A 21,625-nucleotide genomic window follows, 5' to 3' on the forward strand; every position below is an offset into this window, starting at 1 on the left:
AGCCGTACATGTACCTATATATAGACATATTGCATGTATACCCTTTTGTGTGCAAAGACGGTAACGTATAAATATGGGGAACGATCGTATAGTATACGCGATCGGACAAAAATAGAGAGACCGCGTATTGTGTGCGAACACGCGTAGAAATGCCACCGCGTGCACGGATAAATCAAAATCAGGGCTCTCCATTGAAACGTCGGGCTCGCGTCGGTGCATGTGCACAAACCAGCTCTCTATCCGTTCGGATGCAGATCCTTTTTTTTCTTTTTTTTTTTTCTTTTGGCTTTCCGCGATCTACATATTATATGTATATCTGTACCCTTGTAGTCGACATCTCTCCCCTTGTATCGCGCATAATGGCCCATTCTCACATTATGCGGGTACGTATGTGTACAAACAGACGTCGTTGCCGAGAGATACATCTTGATAATACCGAACTCCACCGTATACCCGTTCCCGAATCGGATACCGCCGAGCAGGCCCTTTCTCCTTCTCTCCGTATAATAATATTATCCTCGAGTTCTCGTTTACCCATATATACATGTAAATTTTACCTAAAAGTGTGTGTGTACACATGGGTGCCTGTAACGTTATACCCCGGTGAGAAACAATCGAAAATTTCGACCTCTCCGTGGGTGATGCGTCTCTGCCTTTTCTCCAAAAAGGTCCAAAAAGGATACCTATGTACCGTACATACGTCCGAAGAAAGGGGGAGAAAAAAACAAAGAAATCGATAGATTTGGGGCACGATGAGCTAGCTCTGCGTGGCTATATATATACATGCACAAAAGTTGGGGGTAAAGAGGAGCCGTCGAATAGAGTAGCTCTCACCGACACCTTTAGCCCGCCCATAGCTTTCGAGGTGAAAAGAGGATCGATTCACGACGGGGCCAAAGGATACAGGTATATAATGTGTGTGTGCACAAGGAGCTTGCGAAGTGGCCTCTGCTACATTACCTCGATCCCACCGCACGTACGGCGTTTACACGCACGTGCACATTACTACCCCTCGTCCCATTTCACCGGAGGAGACCCATTGTCGCCAAGCTCGTTCCATTTCCCCTTTCTCGGATGGATTGTATACCTTACGCAATATACATACGCGGGTATTGGGCGACAATGCACCTGTATATTTTGTACACGCACGACTGACGGTACCTACGATGCATGTGTTATAAGCTCGCGGCGTTTCGCAATCTCGAACGAAGCGGCCCATATCGCCCCGTTCGCTTCCCTAGTATATTACATCTAGTGTGCTTTTTCTCTCTCGAGAGGGAAGACAAAAAAACAAGCTGTATTACGTCAACTTTCTCTCCTTATGGAAGCTAGTGTATAGCTTACAGTCGGAGTTTGATTATAACCAATAAAAGTATCAGCGGTATACGGTAGAAATGGGTATATATGGGTAAGTACAAAATATCATGCACACGGGGCTTATTTCCGCTGTCTTCGTGAACTTATGCTTGTAAAGCACAAGTGCCGAGGTGTGGATGGTACATGTAATTGTACTTACTGCGCGCAATTGGATTTTCTCCGATGTGGCGGCATCGACGACGCGACCTTCCCCCTCGAGGCGTGTATCGGCTTCGGAGCATTGTTTGCACTCGAATGCGGCGGTGAAACCTCTGCGGGATATATCAAAGCGCGAGACAGCAAAAATAAAGAAGTAATATGCGTCTAATAGACATGGTAGTCTCTATACGGGATGGCGTTTACCTATGATGGTGCTTGCAGCGATGTATAAGTATAATCATTAAACGACGCGACTCTGTTGTACAATGCACAAAAGTTTTTTTTTTTTTTTTTCATTATGCATCGTACGACTTGGTTGGTATAACGTGTGTACGCGTGTTCGTATCATTCACGCTTCGCCATGCCGTGGTGTAACCAAAGTATAATTGTACATTATTCAGAACAAAAAGACCGCGGAGGTACGGGCAAAGTGGGGGCCTTTTTAACCCGCATGTTTCGCACTCCGAACCGTGTGATACATATGTTTATACATATACGTATATTACAAGGTCACGATATCTCGCCCTCTATACTGCTTACATTACATACGTATACACGTGTGCACTATGTGTTATCGTTTATATGCTCATCCGAGCGTGATTAACGGCGTCCCCTGCTCTACGTGTCTATTACATGTGTAATATATAACTGGACTTGCGTATACGCGAGCATTAATTTGCGACTTAATTTTTTTTTTTTTTTTTTTTTTTTTTTTTTTACCAAAAAAGAGTTTTATACAGGCTTAGTGAAACATAAAAAGCGTTTGTACAACTATATACGCATAGGAACAAGAACAAAGAAAATAGAGCGGATTGAAACCTGCTGCTGGTACCTTTTACAAGTTGTATGAGCAAAGGGTCTAATTAGCCCTCTGATTAATAATTCCTTTTATCCTTTTGATGTTGGAGCAATATACATAGCCTTTGTACTTATCAACGCCAGGAGCTACAAGCACGTGGACTTTTGCAATTTTTTTTTTTTTTTTTTTTTTTTTTTTTTTTTTGCTGGCAATTTAATACAATATTAATTAATGCCAAGAACATTTTCTCAAGTGCAGGTAATACTTGTAAAACTGTGTTCGAATAAATATCTTTCAACAGAAAAAACCAAGTGTTTGCACAAAGTATTTCAAGAAATATTAAAAAACCTTGGTTCCATACATTTTACGATGAGCTTTAATATCTCTGAAGTGCATTGTACTTATCTGGCAGGAAGAAATGTGTTCTCGATGTCGTATGGTGAAGAGTGGCGAACAAAAAACTTTTCCAGCAATAAGAATGCACTTTATTCGGGAATAAACCTTCGTTTGAAGCTAATGCCGTGTACTTCAGTATTATAAAATTTTCTTCACGAATAATATCAAAACGGATTTTTGTCAACGTCAGCTCGTAGATGTGACTTCGAACTGCAAAATCAAGCGATACGAGTCATCGAAATATTTGTAAACGTGTTGTGATGCATGAATGTTGTTGGATTGTATCTTTGACGGATAGATAAGTACGGGAAAAAAATTGCCGAGGGTGCGCGTAAAAGAGCACAGGAAGCCACAGACAAAGCCAGTGACTCTTTCACTGCTGATACTCCCGAGCAACTTCGCCCGGCAGGAGTAGGTATACACCCCCCGGTGTACTCGACAGGAGGAGCAGCAAGTTCTCCCCCGCTTTGTTCGGGGCTCGTAAATACGTCCGGCTGACTCGTGCAGCGGCACTAGCTGGTATATCAGCTTACATAAATAGCCGTCCTCTGGCCTAATAATTGAGACCAAGAGAGCCGGACTCGAAAACTTTCATCCAACTCCCATAAAGGTTTCGGGAACTTTTGCGCCGTGTCGCTCCATACTTGAACCTATAGATAGCCCGGGCCCCCCTGCTGGCTTCTTGCATCCCGTGCTTACTCGCTTTAGACGTCGCGAAATTGAGATTGAAAATTTTCGAATCGCGAAATCCAGTTAGGGCGAGAAAATTTGCGTTCGTTTGGTCTTTGCGCAAGCCGGTGCTCGCCTTTGACCATTTGCAAATATTCGTTAAAAAAGTACGGTGTCGCAAAGCTTGCACAGTCGCGAATAAATTTCACTCGACACGATATACCTGCTCTGTGAAATTATGCGGCACGGCAGCTTCAAACTAAAGAATTAAAAATGCTTATTTGAATCAATCAACGAAGCTTTGTAAAACAATGCGCAACAAACATTCGTTTCTGTAATGCATGGGTATGTGTGCATCACGACAACAATCCAAAACTCTGAGTTAATCTTGAGCAAAACTAACAATATGTGAACATCGTGTCAACGTGATGGTATGAACATCGCCTTTTCAACTCCGAATCTGGAAAATATACATTTAAGCTTACACGTTTCGCCTATGCGCATGTATAGACAGTTGTTCATGTAAATATTTTAATTCAGTCATAGGTTCACATGCGTCAATGATTGCAATCATTCATGTATAAATAATAATTTTACCGTCTTGAGGGGTGCAGTAAGAACTCATCGTGAGTGTGCGTTTATTTTTTTTTTTCAAAAATTCTTTAAGAAAAACTAATTAGTAGCACTTACTAAGGAACAGCATTTTTATAGCCCAAATGGATCCCCATGCACGTACCGTCGGATATTTGTTGCTTTTAGAAGCTGAGAGACTCAAATTGCTTAAGTGCGTATACTTAAGGGGGCAAGTATTCAGAGAAAGTTGTGAAATAAAAGTTGAAATGGTGTTGAATTTTTTTCTTACAGTTTCGAGCCGTTGATGATTCCAAGAGCCACTTGGCTCTCTACTCGAGAATAATCGACTTATCGGTGAGACCCTCCAGTAAGTGCAACCAGAGATCTAATAAAATTGACAATGTTCCATTTTTTTCAAGGTTAATAGCTTCATTAGATCCGCTATACTAATGTATAGTCAGCGACTTACAACAAAACATGTGAATCCGCAGTTGTTGAAATAGTATACAAATGAATCTCTAAAAATTTCAATAAAATAAGAATGAATAAGTTTGTAGGTATTTTACGATTTACGAGATGAGCCACAAGAAAAAAACTAAAACGTATAAATGCTCGCACATTGATCTATTCCGATGACAATGGATTACACACATTGATAATTTAACCAACAACAATAAGATGATAATGTTGATAATAGAGCTGAAAAATAAAAAAAAAGTCTAACGTCGTCTAGCAACGGCACAATCTCCTTCTGCGGCTGTATGGCTTCTGTGCGGAGGGTAGCTTTACTCGGTTGACGGGTCGAATCAATCTTTCAACAGCAGCGTCCGTTCTACGCATCACACGGTCCAATAGTATCTGAACGGCTCTGTCTACATTCTGGCCAGTAGCTGCACTCGTCTCCAAGTACACCAAGCTGATAATCAAGCGGTGGTTACAATTTATCACTTGTACGTATACTCGCAGACTTGGGTACAATTATTTTATGGATTATTTTTCAACGCCTAAAAAAAGCTGTTTTTCTGTCAATTGAGTGCAACTCGTTATGAATATCAAAGTTCATTGCAAAGTATCTGAAATAAAATATTTGAATACTTTTTAACATAACATTTTCTCTTTTTTATTTCAACTTTGTTTTTTCTCTGAAACATTCATGCATTTTTATTGCTGCAAAAAAAAAAAAATTTTTAAGCAGTGTGTTTCAAGCTGTACATGAAAAAAATTTTTTTTCAGCACAAATAATAAATCATTATACTTGAAGCAAAAACTTATTATTCTAAAAAGCTGATCAAGTATTCACTTTCAAGTTATGCACACACGTTTTATACAGAAAAAAAAAAAAAAAACTTTTGAAATATTTTCGATGCACTATTCAAAACTAATGGAATTATTTTATATTAATAATTTTAATCATTTACATATCCCCCTAATCATCTCCATAATAACATAATTTACACGTCCGTCAGTTAATATAAAGGTGCAAAAGCGCATGTAAATACGTAATTATGTGGAGAACTTTGACGTGCATTCGATTATTTTTGGATAATTGTGTGGACACAAAAGTTTATACATTATTTAATTAAACTAGCGGTCAAATTTAATTTCACGTCAACACGCGACACATGCTTTACCATGTATATCCATCACGTAGTTAGCATATTCAGACGTAATATTAAATTTTAATGGTTTAAAAAAAAATAAAAATAAAATTCAAAAAAAGCAACACAACAAACAAGTACAATCTCGCAAAACGGTACGAGAAGGAGAAGCAATTTTACTATTTACGACGATAGTTGCATATATAGGAGAGAATGATGATGGCAGCAAAAAAAAGAAGCAATTTAAAAGTGCCTCTCTTTCTCTCTCTGCTACTACTGTCCGTCTCGTAAGTGGGAAATAAGTGGGAGATCTGCAAGCCTACTTGTATTTTTCCGCCAGTTGGCGAGCCCTCTGCTCGCTAATTATCCGTCGGTCCTCGAGATCCGATTTGTTGCCGCACAGAACCACCTCGGGCTCCTCGCAGTTGGCGTGCATCTGCGTGCATTTCACCGTACAAAGTTCAATTAGAGTTTGAATGGTTCAGGAGGTATGAGTTTTTTTTTTTTTTTTTTTCATTTTTTTTACTCGATCTAACGCAAGATACTCAAGCCTTTCTTTCAGATGATATCTCTATTAAAAATTTTGTTTCATCATACCCCCATTTGTATCATTTACCAACTTTTTTTTTATTTTATTTTTTTTTTATATAACTACCGTTCAATTTATAGAAACGCTTAACTTTATTGTATTATTATAATTGTAAAATCCACAATAACAATAAATACCCTAAGTTGATCCAACCAGTTTCGTAACGAGAGAAAGGACCGTTCACTTGTCAAGTCGAACATCAGGAAGAAGCCCATGGATTCTCGATAAAATGCCGTGGTCAAGCTCCGAAACCTGCACAGGCAAACAGTAGGTGTAATTAAAACACTGTACGAGGTGAATTACCTTAACTGCCGTTTGTTGTCGCAATTGATGCTCAAGAGGCGGTAAAATAAAAAAATAGCAATGCAAAGTTTTCGAGCAACGTCAACGATTATCACGTAACTTTCTTGGCCTGCCGTGTCCCACAGCTGCAAGTGCACGCTTTGGCTGCGTCCGTCCATCGACTCGTACACCTGCATAGAAGAAAAAAAAAAAATAATAATAACAATAATAAACATACACATTGGTATACACCACGTTGAATCACTCGCCATCAAGTTTCTTGCGATTAAAAGACGCACGGTTGGCGAGCTTTTGGATAAATGTTGTTCTTCGACTATTGCGGCGAGAAAATTTGTGGCTATGACAAGAGGCAAATGTGCCGCTAAAAGAAGAGCTAAGTAAGTAAGCATAGGTATCACTTTTGCGAGGAAGCGCAAAGAACCGGAGGTGAGAGCAAATTTGCGGGATAAAAATTTGCTCCAGCCGGAAAAAGGTTTCGGAAGCGAAGGGGCTAGGAGGGAGCTTGAGAGATAAGAAAAGGACGGGTGGAGGGGGGGGGGAGTGGATATTTGTCTTACCAGTCGCTTCTCCTTGAGGTCGATGCCGACGGTCGAGTGGAAGCTCGAGTTGAACGTGCCATCGCTGTAATACGATAGAAAGCTCGTTTTTCCCACGCCCGAGTCCCCGAGCGCGAGAAACTTGAGCAAACAATCGCTACTACCCATTCCAGATGATAACTCGACCAGCCCGGAGTGTTTCCCCGTCTGTCCTTACGCCGCCATAACGCCTCGACAAAGTCGGCCTTGTCTATTACACGATTGATACGAATAAGTAAGTATGCTTAGTTCAAGTTGTGATCCACGAACTATACAGCTGTTGGACGTTTTTGTCCGTATATGTGTACAACGAGATTTCAAGTTTATACAAGAAGCTATCGAGTTCTGTGGATGAGATCAGAATATTATTTTAAAAACACGACACAAGATGCTTTAACGCGTACACGTATGCATATTTTATACGAGTAGCAACAACGGTTTGCTCAACAAATAATCAAACTGCGGCTGTTACTCTCCGTTTGCCGTGTAGAGCGCGAAATTTAGTGCAAGCTGCGGCACGTGGCTCCACCTATGCGTGATTTTCGGGAACTACGTTTAATTAACATCAAGGGCTCTTACTGGGTCACCCACGGTAATTTATCGATGAAAATTTTCACGTCAAAAAAATGGTAAATTACTCACGTACAAACATTTCAAAACTATTATCACAACTTTTTATCCGGTGCATAAAATTGCTTTCGTACTTTTATAATATTTTTCAGGTAAAAATTATTTAAAAATTTTCAATGGAAAACGAGCTGTGAGAGTAAAAATAACTTTCAAGGAGCTCCCTGTGTATTTATATAGTTGTAACACATTTACATGATGCAGTGCAATCCTACGAGCACGTGAGAGTTCCGTTGACGGCTGTCTGCTTGGAGTTGTAAATATACAAGTGGCTTCATATAATCAATTTTTTTTACCTTTTGCACATAGAGATTAACAGTTACGACTTTTTAAGTAGCCCAACAGTATGTCTGAAAATTTACAAGTATCAATAAATGTTGAATACTGGTAAGTTCAGTCAGTTTTCTTTATAAAATAATTAATATAGGTGTACGACATCTTTCTATGATGTAATACGTGTACTCTAATACATTTGAAAGGTAAATAAAAATTTCCAGCGGAACTTGTGGTCACTTGAAACAATTCGTCGAATTGGCTCAAAAAATTAAGGAGTCTGTACCAGAAGCAAAAGTTAGTGGGATACCAGGAAGACAAGGTTAAATGATATTTTAATTTTTAAGTTATAATTTAAGAGAATATTTATCGATATCGTAAATTTTCACACTGGTTTTGGATTAAAACTATATTAACCCTTGTCTTGCAGCTTCCTTCGAAGTACAAGTAAATGATGAACTAGTCTATTCAAAACTGCAAACAATGGCTTTTCCAGACTTTAACGAAGTCACCAACATGGTAAAGGACGTATCTGAAGGAAAACCAGTCTTAAAAATACAAAAACAGCAGCCAATTGACTGTATAATTTCTTAACTATTTACTTTTTCTATTTATTATTTGTCAAGTTTTTTAATTTTATTCGTTCCAATAGATTTAAGTATAAATTTTCGTAATAAGAATATACCTTTGTGTATTGTAAAGTTGCATATATTTTTCGAAAAATATAGAGTCGAGTTATAATATACATAAATACAATAAAAAATTTTAGCTACTTTTTATAAAGCTGAATAATTTCAAGCTTTACTGATACAACAATACAATATATTTTAATTGAAATTAATTTCTTCTCCCACTTTTAATACATTATTTTTATTATTTTTGTTGACTAAATATATACCGAATTTAATTTTTCCACAAAATTCTTCAGCCAAAGTACGTAAAGGTTCCACAGTTTTTTCACTAGTCTTCTGATCAATACATATCATTTGACATCTATTGCATATTCCTTCAACCTGAGTTTCATAAAAAGATTATTTAATAAATGTAAAATGTTTTTGAGATTAATCTAAGTCAAATCATGTACCTCAAATTGACAATTCCCAATTTCAAGCATCTTCCAGTTTGTTTCTTTAAACGGAGCACAGCCTTCAATGGCAAAATTACTTCGAAATCTGTGCAACATTGTACTTTTATCCAAATCTGAAGTTTTTGGAATTCTATCTGCAAGCCATGAGATACTGGATAGATTGACCAATAAATATTGGCTTTGACTAGCAAAAGATAATTCTTGCTTAACTGATCCCCACTGCCTGATCAATTTTAGATTAGGTCTGCCCAAAGCTAAGCTCAACCATTCAGAAACTTCAATTCCACAATCTATTCCTTCAACCTTATGCCGGCACACTTTTCCTTTACATATTTCGTTTTTTTCTGCTGTGTATGATGAAATGAGTAATGGTATTTTAATCGATGGAACATCTAAAATTTATTTATCAAAGTTAAGGGTATTGAAAATTTTTTTGTACAACTTATGGGAATCTTGCGTGACAGTATTTTTTTTCACATACCTGGATAATTTAATATCAATTCATTATTTTTCAAATCAATAACTGGTTTTATTAAACAAAGTCTTACTTCGTGTTTTTGGGTTAAACTAACTCCTGCGGAAGTTACAATCATCCATTCGCGATCATACAGCAATCCTTTGGAAGTTAACTTCCAAGAATCTTGAACTTCGTATGCCCCACAAGATTTAATGGGATAGATAAATATTTTAGCTAATCTACAATTCCTGTCTCTCACTTGAATGTTATAATTAGTAATTACATTTTGGCAATCTGGAGACTTTTCGTTTGATACAGTTTTAATTGGACTGAAATCATTATCATTTTTTGTAACTACTCCTTTATATTTCGTGCTCAATTGAAACTCAAAATCATTCCACCATTTTGGAACCTTCAAAACTTCTTTTCCGCTAACAAAGCACTGTTTTATCATTTTAATAATTATTTTCGCATCTTCGACTGTCGACATGTAGCCAAAAGATATTCTAACAGCTCCTGTTGGGATTCCGTTAATAAGATCACTTGTACCACCACAAGTAAATCCTGTGTCATAGTTTTTTAAAATTTGTCTATCAGTGAGACCCAAGTGGCGTTGACATGTCCCAGGGTTACAAAAACATCCAGTTCTTAGATGAATTTTATGTAAAGCTGCTATGTTTGAAACTTCCATGTATCCTACATAGTCTCCATTGGCTCTTAGCAAATTAAAAGACACAATTCCACCTTGTAAATTTTTGTCCTTATAGTTTGTGTCTGCATACAATTTCACCACTGGTGCACCATTTTCGTGATGCAAAAGTAGCAAAGAATGATGTAAATATCGAGCCAGTGAGAATACGTGTTTACTTATACTTTTCATAGTAATACTGGATAGTATTTGAAACCCATATTGTAAAGAAATGATTGACAAGAAGGAAATCGTTCCATCTTCAAATCTGAAAAATGTTCCACGTAACGATAAGTTTCTTCGTTGAAAAACCAATTATAATAAAATATTCAATCGTACCTCTGGCTTAACGATTGTCTTTTTACATGATGCATTTTAGAGCTAAGAACTATATCCACTGTTCCGCCACCATAAAAAGTTTTTTGTAAAGTAAAAGCACTATCATTCTTGACTAGAAGAGCTCCCAAGCCAGTAGGATAGCCAAATAACTTATAAAATGACAGGCAAATAAAATCTGGCTTATAATATGAAAGATCGAGATCACTGGTACCAGCATAGCAAGCAGCATCAAGTAAAATAAACCAATTACTATTAGTCTTCACATGGGCATTCAGGCATCCTTGTTTTATATTTTTAATCCAATTTAAGGGATACTTCAATCCTGAAAAATTGCACTGAGCTGGATAAACAAAGAGAGAATTATTTTTCCGATCTTTAGGCGAATCATTATTCCGGTTGTTGCAGCCCAGAAGTTTAAAGGCACTGATGTGGTCAATACAAACAACCTTGGCTCCTCTTTGAGAAGTTACATCCCGCATGCCAAGGACAGACGTGTGATTATCTTGAAGGTAAACAAAATTTCCAGCCGCTTCAGCCGATCCATCATTATTAAAATTAAATGTCTCAGCTACAAGTTTTAATGATGCCGTTGAACCACATGTAAAAATAACCGAATACTCATCTTGATTTGTATGAAAATGATCTAGAATTCTGAAAAAATACTTTTTAGTACGAAACGGTTTAAAAAAGTATAGTTCTTCTCAAAAGTTTAAAATTAAAATCATAATTATTTGGTGTAACGTATTGACTTCGGATACAAATTAATCTCTGAAATGTTTTCCTAATAGAACTATATGTTTACTGAAAATGTATATAATCAATTTATAAATCAAATATTAGTAAACAAAAACTACAATGATACAAAATTTTCTTATCTTGCAACAAAAAAAAAAAAAAAAAAAAAAATACATTTTATAAGCTTTACAAATTTTATGAATCTCAATTATGAGATAAAAATATTATAAAGCCTTGATAAACGACCTCGGTTAGCATATGTCCGATAAAACGTTTTGTTTTTCATCTGTAATTGGCCATTTTTATATCTACATCTGCTTTTCGGTGGCTAAAACGAGCTAGATAATTTTTTAAAATTGTTGAAGATACATTTATGCACCAGTTATTTTTAAAATTAATACCATGAAATACAATTCTAATTTAGAAGTATAAGAAAGCAAAAACTCTTATTATTTTCTTGCTAAAAATTCATTTTTACGAAGGTAAAAAATGTTTAAAATGAAATATTTAAAAATACATAGTGTCAGTTTAAAGGTATTTACATACTCATTCGCTCATTTCTATAATGAAATTAATACTTAGCTTAAAAAAAAAAACTTAGCGCATTACAATATTGGAAAAATAATTTCAGAGAGTTAGTTTTTTACTTTGGCATTTAACGAAACTCAGAAGCTTGATTTTTTAATAAGTTTTAGAAGTAAAAAATGTTAATTTAAATAGCTCGTTAATTTCGCAAGAATATGCAATAATTTCAAAACGCCCGAAAAAGAGTAATCATACTTGATTTAATATTTGGTTATACCTATATCGAACGTTGTCAACAATATCCTCAGTTAAATTGCCATTCACGCCATGAGAATGAGGATTTGTATATAATGATCGCAACAAGTCATCCGAAGACTTTTTTATCTGTTCATTGGAATATAATGTAGCACCTGCATGGTCCACGTAACACTCATCTATTAAAAAGGCCAAAAATTACAAATCAATCTGGCATTATTAATCAGATCATATTTCAACGTAATTTAATTATTTATTTGAGAAAACTAAATGATTGCAGTTTTGCTAAATTAATCATATAAGTAATGCTCACCATTAATTCGTGAAAACTGTTGATCCAAAAAATGTAGCGTTTTTTCATTGTAAACAGGTGAGTATGAAAGTTCGTCCATGCCAGCCACCGGTGTCCACAACGATGATACTCGTTACAATACGATATACGAGCTTCATACTTGGTTAGGTTACGTAAGATGTGAGACCGCACGTATAAACTTATATTTTTCCAGTGACTACATACTTATTTGTTCGTTGCAGTAGTACTTATTTTTATCCATTAGCCAACCACTTGCCGTCATAAGCTCAACTGATCGAAAACTTTGATAAGAAAATCGTACCATTATGAACAATTGAATCACGTCAAAGTATATCATCACTTTAACTATTTTAATCATTTTTAGTTATTTCGTGTGTTGAAAACAAAAAATCAGCTTTGAAACTTGTTAAAACAATTATCTTTTTTACTGCTTACTTTGAAACGTACTTTATAGGCAATATCTTATACAAAAACAATCAAAACAGCAGTTACGTTCTACTTTCCATTCGGGCTTGTATATTTTCTCAACCGCATTAGATACACTTACTTTTTTGAGCGCATTAGTTTTCAGATAATCTTTACACGCATCTTTATACGCATGTATATGAATCTTGTATGTGCTACGCATGTTTTAAAGTAATAAAGTGAAAGTTGACCTCTTTTAACATTTAAATTTAATCATTTGCATTGCATCACCTGTTTGCATACATTATTGTACATGATTGACTTCCTGTGCAAGGTCGTTGCTAAACGATTATGGTTCTAAATATTATCCAAAAGCCGTTTACGTGCAACTGTAGTTTGTACTATTCACAATATGTACATTATTTAGAAAATCTATTGTTATGTATCTCTGGATGCAATTTAAAAACAAAGTTAAATTTATAAACAATGTGGTTCAAGTTTGTAGCAAAAAAAAAGTCAATAAATATCAATCAAACGATTAATTTCCTATCAGGTAGCATAAAAATTAATTTTTTTTTGTTTTACTTTCAGACATCACGAATGACTAAGTTGTGCGAAACGAAAATTTGAGGCATGATGAGAATTTACGCCCCGGCCTTCAGTAGGACGAGGTGGCCGAGTGGTTAAGGCGTTGGACTGCTAATCCAATGTGCTCTGCACGCGTGGGTTCGAATCCCATCCTCGTCGTCTTTTTTGTTGATGCATTGTTTACCTTATGAATTCAAGATTTTTGAGGTCTATTAATCTCTAATTTTTAATTTTTTTACTCTTGATTCATGTACTCAACTGAAGATGTAGCTAATTTTATCAACAAACACTTTAAAAAAATCAATCAGTTATTCTTGATTCGAAACATTTTGACCACAATACTTTAATCAATTAAAACAAATCTGCATAGTAGTAACTCAATCTACAAACCTTCCGTTAGTCTATCCAAGTATTTGGATAAAAAAATTAATCAAGGCCCACTTTATCATCGATGAAGATGTACTTAGTAAGATTTTTTTGCAAAAAAAAAAATTTATTGTGAGGCCCCGGGGGGATTCGAACCCCCGATCTCCTGTTTACTAGACAGGCGCTTTAACCAACTAAGCCACGGCGCCGATATTTCTGGCCCCGTTCCTATGCTTCCTTGTACATGACTATAAGTTTTAGGCACTACTAACACATGGGAGTAATTCGTTCAACAATAATTCTGTAACTTGTATAACTTATTTAAATACAATGTTCGTAGGTTACAATTATTGTAGTGAAAAAGTCAGAAGGGAGACAGATATACCAACTCTCTTTAATTCTTCTTTTGAGAACTCGGATCCTCGAGAAGCAAGTGAACAGTCAGAGGTATGGCATACCTAGGGACAACGTCGGTAGGTACTGTCGGTAACTAGTTACGCTGACACTGGCATGGTAGAATTGCAGCTCTGCTATTCAGAAATTGAAATTTTTCAATGTTTATGAGAGCCTTAGGCCCTTACAAGTATAATCAATGAATAGTATAAATTAGGAGTCTTATTAATACAACGAGGATAAAAAATTAAGATAGATTTCAGTCACAATTACAAAGTTCATTTAATTGTAACATAAAATTCTACCATTAATTTTTAACATTTTTCGATGCTTATGTATGATTTCGTGCCGACTCTATAAGAAGAATAATGGATCCTTAAATGGGTTACGGTGAAATTGCTTCTAAGTACATACTTTGATATCGTAAGACTTCATGTAAAAGAAAATTCTTACTCATTGCTAATGAAAATCTTAAGATAAGATTAACACGTAAGAGATACTTGGGTTCTGAAGGAATAGGTAAATGTCTCAAACAACAGTGTACGCCTTTGGATTTGATCCTCAACCTTTTGTCCTGAAGTCGTGCGCGCTACCATTGCGCCACCGGAGCTGTTTTGATGCACTGATGTGCAAGTACAATTTAGTGTCGATTTTAAAACAACTTTTACTTAAACTTTTACTGAGGTAGTGATCTAATCAATCCAAATCTCTAACGCCATTCGTTTCGACCTTATCAACTTGCTATTCTCGTAAATTGATGGTAGACCAACCACGCATTCGTGTATCCCAATACTGAAATTGACGAGATACACAGAGTCTCATGAACCCTGGAAATTAATCAACAACGTGATAAGGCGTGAATTTATTATTTTATACATAAGTCTTATCAAAATTTGGACAATTTCAGTTGTTAAATTTTGTTACTTTAAGAGTTGGACATGGACAACCCGAGCAGAAACAAGGATATCTCAAATAAAGCTTGTAATGCTTCACTTGGTCAGTCCCTGACTGTCAGCCTAACTTTATCTTTACACGGTACGAAGACTCGCAGCTTGATAAGGGTATACAGCTATTGATACAAAAAACGGCCACGCCCATGATGGCTATGGAAGTGCAGTTTATTCATGTAGATTACTTGAAAAATTTGTTCCTGTGATAATCGTCGAATAACAATTACGCAAGTCACAAGCGAACAAACAGCGGGGATAAGTAAATTCCACTGATTCACGTAATTTTTATTTATCATCTTCACTTTCGCAGGTGGTAAATACTGATGATAACGTTATGTTGTGACAACGCCATGGGTGTTGTGCACAAAATATACACTCATTGCAGCAGCGAGTGCGTGCCCACATCCCGCATGCGAGCTCGCGGGCACCAGGCGAGCATCAGCCCCGAAAAGCCAGTCGCGCTCCGAGAGCCGAGCGAGTTTCGCGCGGGTTGTCCCAACAAGCCCCTCCTCGTATCAGGGGCGCACGAAAACCCGGAGCTGACTCGGACGCGACGTCGGCGCGTCCGCGCTCGGTCGCGAGGAACTTTTTCAACAGGAACGCATGCGTCGCCGCGCCACGGATCCCCCACCTTCGGCACGAGGTTAGCCTCCGCGTCATCGGTGAATTTTAGGGGAAAGCCTGCAGTCCGACGATGGCCAGTCGTGTATATAACCGGCGAGCCGCACGCGCGTCGTGGCAAAACGCGGCGCACCTATATACGTTCCCACGTTGAATAGGGCGGGCCGGAGCGGTGTCCTCGGAGTGTCGGCTTGGCCGGCAGTTCCGTCATTTTTCGGGAAAAACGGTGTCACTGTCCCCGCGGCGTGGGACGGGCTCCCAGGGGGCAAAGGGGCGGTGGCACGCGCTCAAAGGTGCTCGGGTGTACGCGATAGGCAACAAAGACGCGTATTAGAATCAGGCGGCGGCCGAGCTGTTTGGACCCGCAAAACGGGTGGTCCTGCCGAAATTTGGTGCCGGCGGTGGTGTCGGTGGACCAATGAGAGCTAGATAGGGTCCGACCGGACCAATCCACCGGCTCGACGTCAGCCCGGTCTCGGGGCCCGCGCGGCTCTTCCTCAAAATTGTGTCTTTCCGAGCCGCGGCGAACAGAAAGCCCCGGGAGGTCGTCCACTCGTGTTCGCGACTCGGCCGTGTGTAGGCTCGCGTTTGCAAGCTCCCGGGGCCTTCTGCTCGCCTGCTCTCCGAACGCTTAAATTCTTGATTATGTCCATTCTCGCACCCTGCTGCAGGGTATGAAAATTTGAACGAAAGAGGGCTGAAAAGTACTTATAATGATGTGTGCACGAGGTAAGTTGTAGGTATACTTATTCACCGCAAGCCCAAAATTTGGTTCAACTGCTCGGCACCATATAAGTACTTTACGTATCCATATATATACTTGTTACATGAAAATGTAGCAACTGTCAGCGCACCTGCAGTATATTCTTTCTGTACGTACTTATCATATATAAAATATGAGTACTCGTATACCTATACCTGCGAGGCTCGCAAAGATGCGAGTATTAGGTACAAGCCCATGAATGAGTCAACTTACGCCATTTGAGGATTTTTCAATTCACTGTCTACTATTACAGCACTATTCATCTCTATTGCTCATTGGCGCGATTTATCGGAAAAATCTCATTGTGGATTACACGAGACGCATACGATGAACAATCATTGGTGCCTATGTAAGTAGTTGGCAATGATCGAAGAGCCAATTGCAATTGAAGCTCGGGGCATGGCAACCATTATCCCTGATCTTGTAGCCTCGAAACAACAGCTCACAACTTTTTTTTTTTTTTTTGAAGCTATAGAGAGAGAGAGAGAGGACTTTGTTGACGTCATCTAAATGAGCAGCTTGCGGATAACGTTTACTGCATAACTTACGTACGTGTTAATGATTAACACACCGTAATCATTTAGACTCAATCAGCCGGTGTTTAGCATCAGGCTAGCATAATGGGGCACGTGGTGGCCAAGAAGTTGCTTATCGCGCCAAAGTGATTAAAAGTTAGGGGGAACGTGTATAAAATCAATGGCCGCGTACGTGCGTAAAACGAGCGAAGCTATACTTATCATTAGAAGTAATATTAATCAGACCTCCAGCCGATCTGATAAACCTCAGTGTGTTATACATCACTCTTTCCGTCAACGTTATTGTAATCTCAGTTTGACATCAGCCTAATAATGTTGCGAGTCTTGTTGGCTTACTTGATGCGATATCAAGTAATATAAAGTCACTGTCATTGAATGACGCAAGTGCAGAGGACCAGGCAAATGGAATTCGGCCATGTGGAAAAAAGCTCATTGTTGCAAGGAAATATTACAGTACATCACATACCCTTTATACACGTACAAAAGTCAGTCCAGCATTGAAGAGAGCCACATATGTTACAGCTATATAAACATAGGTGGCAGATAATACGAAAACTATATCTATAGGTATCCTATATACGTACCACTGGGGGGGGGGTCTAATCGAGATAAAAAAATTTGACGTCATGGTACGACTAACAAACGCACTCACTAGGGCAAAGGGAGCGGGAGGAGACGGTTGGCCAAGGAACCTGAACAATAGTAGGTTGGTTCGCCTTTGCGTATTTTGACGTCAAGTCGCTATCGCGATCAGGCCCCTGCTCTGCACTGTTCTGCGGCTCTGTTACAAGGAGGGGCCGAGCGAGGCAACCCGCGCGAATTCGTGCGTCCAGAGGAGAATCAAGCGCTCTCTCATGCTCTCCTGCTACGACAGAGTACGTATGCGGAATGTAAGCGCGATAATTTTCGTTTCACATCGAGTCTCGCTTCTTCGCACATAAGTATAATATTTACTATACTAACCGATGCCTACATACACCTTGGACTCGTGTAGGAGTTGCAATGTAGGAGTAGTAGTATAGACTTACTGACATGGTTGCAAGCAATTTGTTGCAAGCAATTTTGTCTGTATCAAGTAATTTATTTATCAATCCGTCTATTCATGCTGAAATCTAAAATTTTACGTTGACCTTCTCCTTGAGTATTGTATTGTACATTTTTTTTTTGTAACTCATCGCCCCCTCAGACATGACTATTTTGACACCATATACCGTGTTTTAGCCATAAGTTGGCTATTTATCGGTAAATGAAACGGTGGGGTAAGTGGATAAATCGGTAGGTTTAAGTTTATTGTCCCCTATATAAGGGGCTCATAAGGCATGGCTCTTTTGGCACCACATATTGTTATTCTACCATAAGTTATGGTGGATATCGGTCGATGAAACGGTGGGATAAGTATAAATCAGTTACGGTTGGATTTATTGAAGCTCAATTCTCATTCAGTAAAAACCCCCGTTATATTTAAAAATTTTTGTCTACAGTGAGATTTGAACCCCGGCCTTCAAGGTTTATAGGCAGGCACGCTCCCGACCGAGCCATTGTGTGACTTGGTATACGTCAGCACAAAGTAAGAAAAACTCCAAGTTTATGCCTAACTACTTATCTATTCGTAGGTATACGTTATACACACTTCTTACTTGTCTACCCACAGATTATCATTGCAAAAAAGTGCATAATTTGACAATAAGAAGCCCATTAAGAAAAGTAATCCTAGGAATTACTATTTTTACACACAGGATCAATCGTTTTTTCAGGACGAAAAACTAACTCTATCTCTCCGGACGCGCAAAACGATCAAAGTTTAAGGTGAGTACACGCAAAGTATGCACCTATTACACGTAAAAGTGTTCAATCACCGCGCGTTGGGTTAACATAATGCCATTCGACATGTTAAACATCGATCCATTTTTCTTTACGTATACATACATGGAATAGTATTGCGTTAAGTACCATACATAATATTACGTGTACCTACGCAGGGGCGTGGCTCGGGGTGGCATCTTTCGAATGAAACTTCTATCAGGGCAGCACACCGCGCGGGAGCCAGTTTTTCCCGTTCGCTCTTTCTCTCCTTCTTTCTTCCCACCGCTGTATACACAAGATCATCTTCCGATACCCTATACGTCGCGTCGTTATGTATGCCCACGCTCTCGCGCCACATCAGTTTCCCACATACCTACTTGTACATCCGCTGATGATGCTTGTTCCCTTCCCATCTTAAAAACAACGTATACACGTGGTTGTACGTACACAAGTATTAGTCTCATGTAGCCCAACCATCAAGGTGTACATGTACTTACCAGTGGGTTATTTAACAAACCATCTTGCAAGTAAGTAGAGTGTAGGATTTCGGGTGGTACGCGGCTCGCGTTGAATAATCTTCCGTCAAAACCCAAAGGTGGGCCGGGCACGGCGAGCCCCCGTCGACAACATCCGCAACAGGATCCCATTCGTACTCAGGAGCTCGGACTCGGATCTCCGATCGGGACGCACATCGTATCCACATTGTAACCCAACATCCGTTACCTGCGTACATATCGTCTGTTTTCTTCGTCGTTAACACTTGTCCGTTTACCCGTGAGCATGGCAAATTTTGTCCACCTAACAGGTGTTTTGCGACGACCCTCCTGTACAATTGCAAAAGGATGCACTGCGCCCTGCACGTATCGAACACACGCAGCTAGTTTCTGTGTCATTTCATCGGCGTGTTTTAATGGATTACACGGATGAAATGTTTGCAACATCGATGTCAAACTCGTCAAAAGTTTTAAATTAACTTGGGAACTTTTAAAAATTTATCCACCCGGTAAACTATTTTTCCATCGAATAAGTATAGAAGTATCTTTTTACCGCAACGATTTTTGCTTGCCGAGGCCACTGCTTTGAAGCAACGGCACACTTAAAACGCAAAGTGGATTGTACTTGCGTACAATTTATTCAACGAGTGTATAGGTACACTAATAAATGACATTACAGTAATCAAAAGCATTATATATAGGTTAATGAATATATACATATATAGGTAAAAGGAAAGCGCGGGCAAGTATAGAAAGACAGCCGCAGCAGCCATTGAGTGGTATTACGAGCCACCTCCTGCGTGATCATGGAGGCTTGTTAGGTGTGAACCACGGAGCCGCGTACCGACGCAACCCATTGGACCTTCGAAGGCGTAGCCGTCACTGCAGCGAGCAGTTCTGCTCCCGCGCTCTTCTCACATATTATAATATGTACTCGTATCAGCCACCACGAGGCACGGGGCAAATATCGCGGCTTTTCGAATCATGCTTGTGATACGAAATATTACGCTCACCGCAAACCACATCGCCGAGAGCCACGGCCCCGCGGCTTGTATCGAAAACAAAATGAACCGTGCGAGCTATAGAGCCAAGTGAGGAGTGTCGCAGGCTCGACTTTGCCAACGTCTGATTCCGTTCTCCTCATCCCGATTGTTGTTTACTTGCATGCATGTGAGCTGTTTTAAGAAATGTAATCATTTATTACTCTTATCGATTATGCGTGTGACGAAATGATGAAAACTGATGACAGAATTGGTCAAAGTTGTTGCTAAAAAAAAAAACGAAAAACTGAAGTTTGGTGTTTTTGTAAATAAAATAAAATATGTTTATGGAATGAGGGTAGGTTGAACAATAAAAGAAACAAAAAACAATGGCAGCGGTGGGATTCGAACCCACGCCTCCGAAGAGACTGGTGCCTTAAACCAGCGCCTTAGACCGCTCGGCCACGCTACCCTTGGCCGCCGCATGCAAACGACACACTACAGAATTGCCGCCGAGTGCACACGAATTATTTTTTCAGAGTATTTACCAAGTTTATGTATTATCAAGTTTCTAGAGAGATATTTGCTTACATTATATTTATATTATACACGTATATGGATAATACATCAATTAATTAATAAATAGTGATTTATTGCCACAATTATTAATATACTATGGTTCAACTACCATACAGATGAGTAGATGAGGATGTATTCGTATTACGATTTCAACAGTTACAATAAATTATAGCAAAAGAGAAGATTTTATAAATTAAAAAAATTATTCTAGCCTTAAGATGTAGAAAATTCGAGAAAATTTAAATTTAATTGACGACGCGGATCGCTTACGAAAATATTATGAAATTGGGAGGGTTAAAATTTTTCCAAATCCAAATAAAAGTTATTGCATAAATTTATGTGAACAAGGATTGCTGCATTCATATTAATACATTCATAATTTTGATCAATATATCTATAATTTCTTATTGATATATCCCTATTTTATAAGAAATTGCTGACGTTATCGCTTTGAATGCATGTAACACTAAGATGATCACAAGATCAGTGATGATCCATTTCTTCCACTGTAAATATCATCGCATGGTTCATTGTGGTATTATTAAGAAGTAAAAGTAGAAATAAACGTTTGTATATAAAATTTCAAAAATTAATTTCCGTAAAACATGTGTGTCACACGAAAATACTCTCGTTCAACCAGTATTTTCGTTTTATTCGGTGGTTAAGAGTATTCGAAACGATTTTGATAGAAGTGCGCACTCATAAACATTCCAGAATAGCGGTTCCTTACAAATCTCTCGCTCGTGATTCATTGCTCTATATTTAAAGCTTATCTCGTAAAAGTAAGCAGATGCCAATTTGGCCGGTTGCAAAATTTTATTAATTCCAACG

General features: G+C 38.4%; 3 protein-coding genes and 3 non-coding genes across 6 annotated transcripts; 2 read left to right on the plus strand and 4 right to left on the minus strand.

The window, feature by feature from the left end:
* Positions 1–4,557: 4,557 nt before the first annotated feature.
* Rab27 (RAS oncogene family member Rab27) lies at positions 4,558–7,196 on the minus strand. Its single transcript, XM_014348250.2, has 5 exons — positions 7,000–7,196; positions 6,544–6,612; positions 6,277–6,393; positions 5,874–5,986; positions 4,558–4,868 (listed from the first exon to the last, which is right to left on the minus strand). Exons 1-5 carry the CDS (start codon positions 7,144–7,146, stop codon positions 4,682–4,684), a joined length of 633 nt encoding a protein of 210 aa, XP_014203736.2. The 5' UTR covers positions 7,147–7,196; the 3' UTR covers positions 4,558–4,681.
* Positions 7,197–7,879: 683 nt separating this feature from the next.
* Positions 7,880–8,720, plus strand: LOC106636017 (migration and invasion enhancer 1). Its single transcript, XM_014348243.3, has 3 exons — positions 7,880–8,031; positions 8,142–8,239; positions 8,348–8,720. Exons 1-3 carry the CDS (start codon positions 7,991–7,993, stop codon positions 8,509–8,511), a joined length of 303 nt encoding a protein of 100 aa, XP_014203729.1. The 5' UTR covers positions 7,880–7,990; the 3' UTR covers positions 8,512–8,720.
* Positions 8,692–12,534, minus strand: mal (molybdenum cofactor sulfurase). The gene is made up of 6 exons (XM_014348241.2): positions 12,317–12,534; positions 12,026–12,182; positions 10,489–11,139; positions 9,486–10,417; positions 9,002–9,396; positions 8,692–8,930 (listed from the first exon to the last, which is right to left on the minus strand). Exons 1-6 carry the CDS (start codon positions 12,393–12,395, stop codon positions 8,745–8,747), a joined length of 2,400 nt encoding a protein of 799 aa, XP_014203727.2. The 5' UTR covers positions 12,396–12,534; the 3' UTR covers positions 8,692–8,744.
* An 852-nt stretch (positions 12,535–13,386) lies between these two features.
* Positions 13,387–13,468, plus strand: TRNAS-GCU (transfer RNA serine (anticodon GCU)). Its single transcript has one exon. It is a non-coding gene; the product is annotated as a tRNA-Ser (tRNA).
* A 342-nt stretch (positions 13,469–13,810) lies between these two features.
* Positions 13,811–13,884, minus strand: TRNAT-AGU (transfer RNA threonine (anticodon AGU)). The gene has a single exon. It is a non-coding gene; the product is annotated as a tRNA-Thr (tRNA).
* Positions 13,885–20,605: 6,721 nt separating this feature from the next.
* On the minus strand, positions 20,606–20,687 carry TRNAL-AAG (transfer RNA leucine (anticodon AAG)). Its single transcript has one exon. It is a non-coding gene; the product is annotated as a tRNA-Leu (tRNA).
* Between the last annotated feature and the right edge of the window lie 938 nt (positions 20,688–21,625).

Source organism: Copidosoma floridanum, unplaced genomic scaffold (assembly GCF_036245765.1).
Source record: "Copidosoma floridanum isolate Cflo_tuat_1 unplaced genomic scaffold, Cflo_Japanese_pri ptg000009l, whole genome shotgun sequence".
Taxonomy (NCBI): domain Eukaryota; kingdom Metazoa; phylum Arthropoda; class Insecta; order Hymenoptera; family Encyrtidae; genus Copidosoma; species Copidosoma floridanum.

What these genes read in the sequence shown, in the direction of transcription:
- Rab27 (XM_014348250.2), bottom strand. Translation starts at nt 7,146, where the DNA reads ATGGGTAGTAGCGATTGTTTGCTCAAGTTTCTCGCGCTCGGGGACTCG. An exon ending in GGGACACGGCAGGCCAAGAA is followed by an intron (nt 6,394 to 6,543) that starts AGTTACGTGATA and finishes GTTTGCCTGTGC; the next exon opens with AGGTTTCGGAGCTTGACCAC. An exon ending in ACTGGTTGGATCAACTTAGG is followed by an intron (nt 5,987 to 6,276) that starts GTATTTATTGTT and finishes AAATGCACGCAG; the next exon opens with ATGCACGCCAACTGCGAGGA.
- LOC106636017 (XM_014348243.3), top strand. Translation starts at nt 7,991, where the DNA reads ATGTCTGAAAATTTACAAGTATCAATAAATGTTGAATACTG. An exon ending in TCAATAAATGTTGAATACTG is followed by an intron (nt 8,032 to 8,141) that starts GTAAGTTCAGTC and finishes AAAAATTTCCAG; the next exon opens with CGGAACTTGTGGTCACTTGA. An exon ending in TGGGATACCAGGAAGACAAG is followed by an intron (nt 8,240 to 8,347) that starts GTTAAATGATAT and finishes CTTGTCTTGCAG; the next exon opens with CTTCCTTCGAAGTACAAGTA.
- mal (XM_014348241.2), bottom strand. Translation starts at nt 12,395, where the DNA reads ATGGACGAACTTTCATACTCACCTGTTTACAATGAAAAAACGCTACAT. An exon ending in ACAGTTTTCACGAATTAATG is followed by an intron (nt 12,183 to 12,316) that starts GTGAGCATTACT and finishes CCTTTTTAATAG; the next exon opens with ATGAGTGTTACGTGGACCAT. An exon ending in AGACAATCGTTAAGCCAGAG is followed by an intron (nt 10,418 to 10,488) that starts GTACGATTGAAT and finishes AACATTTTTCAG; the next exon opens with ATTTGAAGATGGAACGATTT.